General features: G+C 44.4%; 1 protein-coding gene across 1 annotated transcript in view; it reads left to right on the plus strand.

Annotated features, from left to right (window-relative positions):
- The window catches only part of DHRS7B (dehydrogenase/reductase 7B), a 58534-nt gene that overhangs the window by 51486 nt on the left and 5378 nt on the right, over window positions 1–1670 (plus strand). Inside the window, exon 4 of the mRNA XM_012811989.2 lies at window positions 1243–1459. Within this exon, the coding sequence (XP_012667443.1) occupies window positions 1243–1459 (217 nt within the window). The remainder of the gene's footprint in view (window positions 1–1242; window positions 1460–1670) is intronic.

Raw genomic sequence — 1670 nt, forward strand, 5'->3', positions numbered from 1 at the left:
TTAGGTGTATGTGGCTGGCGCCTTAGCTGCTTGAGCCACAGGTGCCGAGCCACACCTTTGTCTTTCTTAACTTTAGTTGCTTTAAATCCGCTTGTACCATGTTTCCTAGAAAATAAGACCTACCCCCAAAATAAGCCCTAGCAGGATTTCTATGCATTTGTTAAATATAAGCCCTACCCCCATAAGAAGACCTAGTGATGGGGCTATGCAGATACACTACATAGCCATGCCATGGATTTCGGAGCGGAGCAGTAAGAAAGACTGGAATACCTTTTATCTGCCACAGCTCCTTTCACCGAGCTGTTCGCACTTGCACGGGTGCGCATGTAGTAACCACAGTCGCAGGCATCCTATTGTGCGTGTGCGAATGGCTAGGGGAAAGGAGTTCATGCATCACTAGCGCCAGCCCCACCAACAAGGTTGGCTCCCTCTGTCAGGTTCCAGAAGAAGAAGACTTAACTGTATTTGAATAAATGTAGATTGTTGTATTATGCTTAATAAAAATAAGACATCCCCTGAAAATAAGCCCTAGTGTGTCTTCTTGAGAAAAAATAAATGTTAAGACAGTGTCTTATTTGGGGGGAAACATGGTCTCTAAAAATAAAATTGCAACTCCGAAAGGAAGAATTTTTGGCTTATTCCTGATCTTAGGGGAAAAGCTTTTAGTCTTTCACCATTATGTTATCTGTGTGTTTTTCTTTCTTTTCTTTCTTCATTTCCTTCCCCTTTTTTCTTTTTTTTTTTTTTTATTTTGAGACAGAGTCTCAAGCTATCACCCCAGGTAGAGTACCCTGGCATCATAGCGCACAACAACTTCCAACTCTTGGGCCCAAGCAATCCTCTTCCCTCAGTTTTTCTGTTTTTAGTAGAGATGGGGTCTCGCTTTTACTCAGGCTGGTCTTGAACTCGTGAGCTCAAGCAATCCACTGCCTCGGCCTCCCTGAGTGCTAGGTATGAGCCACTGTGCCTGGTCTCAATTTTGTTGATCTTTTCAAAGAACCACCTTTTGGTTTTATTGGTTTTCCCTACTGTTTTTCTGTTTTCTGTTTTATTTACTTCTGTTCTAACCCTTATTATTTCCCTCTTCTGCTGGCTTTGGGTTAGTTAGTATGCTATTCTTTTTCTAGTTCCTTTTGTAGTATAAAGTTACATTATTGAGTTGAGCCTAAGTATCTGGAGGATACCTTAGCTCACAGGGCCTGTTACTCAGAGGTGTGTTTGGTATCCATTGTATTTGACCAGGTGCAGACACACAAGCCTTACATAGTGACCTTTGACCTCGCAGAACCTGGGACCATAGTTGGAGCAGCAGCAGAGATCTTGCAGTGCTTTGGCCATGTGGACATACTCATCAACAACGCTGGGATCAGCTACCGTGGTGCCATCATGGACACCACAGTGGATGTCGACAAGAGGGTCATGGAGACAAACTACTTCGGCCCAGTTGCTCTAACAAAAGGTATTAGTGTTGGATTCAAAGAAAAAAGAGTCACCTATGATCCCAGCATTTGGGGGCCAAGGTGGGTAAATTGTCTGAGCTCACAGGTGCTAGACCAGCCTGAACCAGAGTGAGACCTTATCTCTAAAAATAGCCAGGCATTGGCTCGGTGCCTGTGGCTCAAGCGGCTAAGGCGCCAGCCACATACACCTAAGGTGGCGGGTTCGAATCC

This window comes from Otolemur garnettii, unplaced genomic scaffold (assembly GCF_000181295.1).
Source record: "Otolemur garnettii isolate 467f Iridium unplaced genomic scaffold, OtoGar3 scaffold00182, whole genome shotgun sequence".
NCBI classification, from domain to species: Eukaryota; Metazoa; Chordata; class Mammalia; order Primates; family Galagidae; genus Otolemur; species Otolemur garnettii.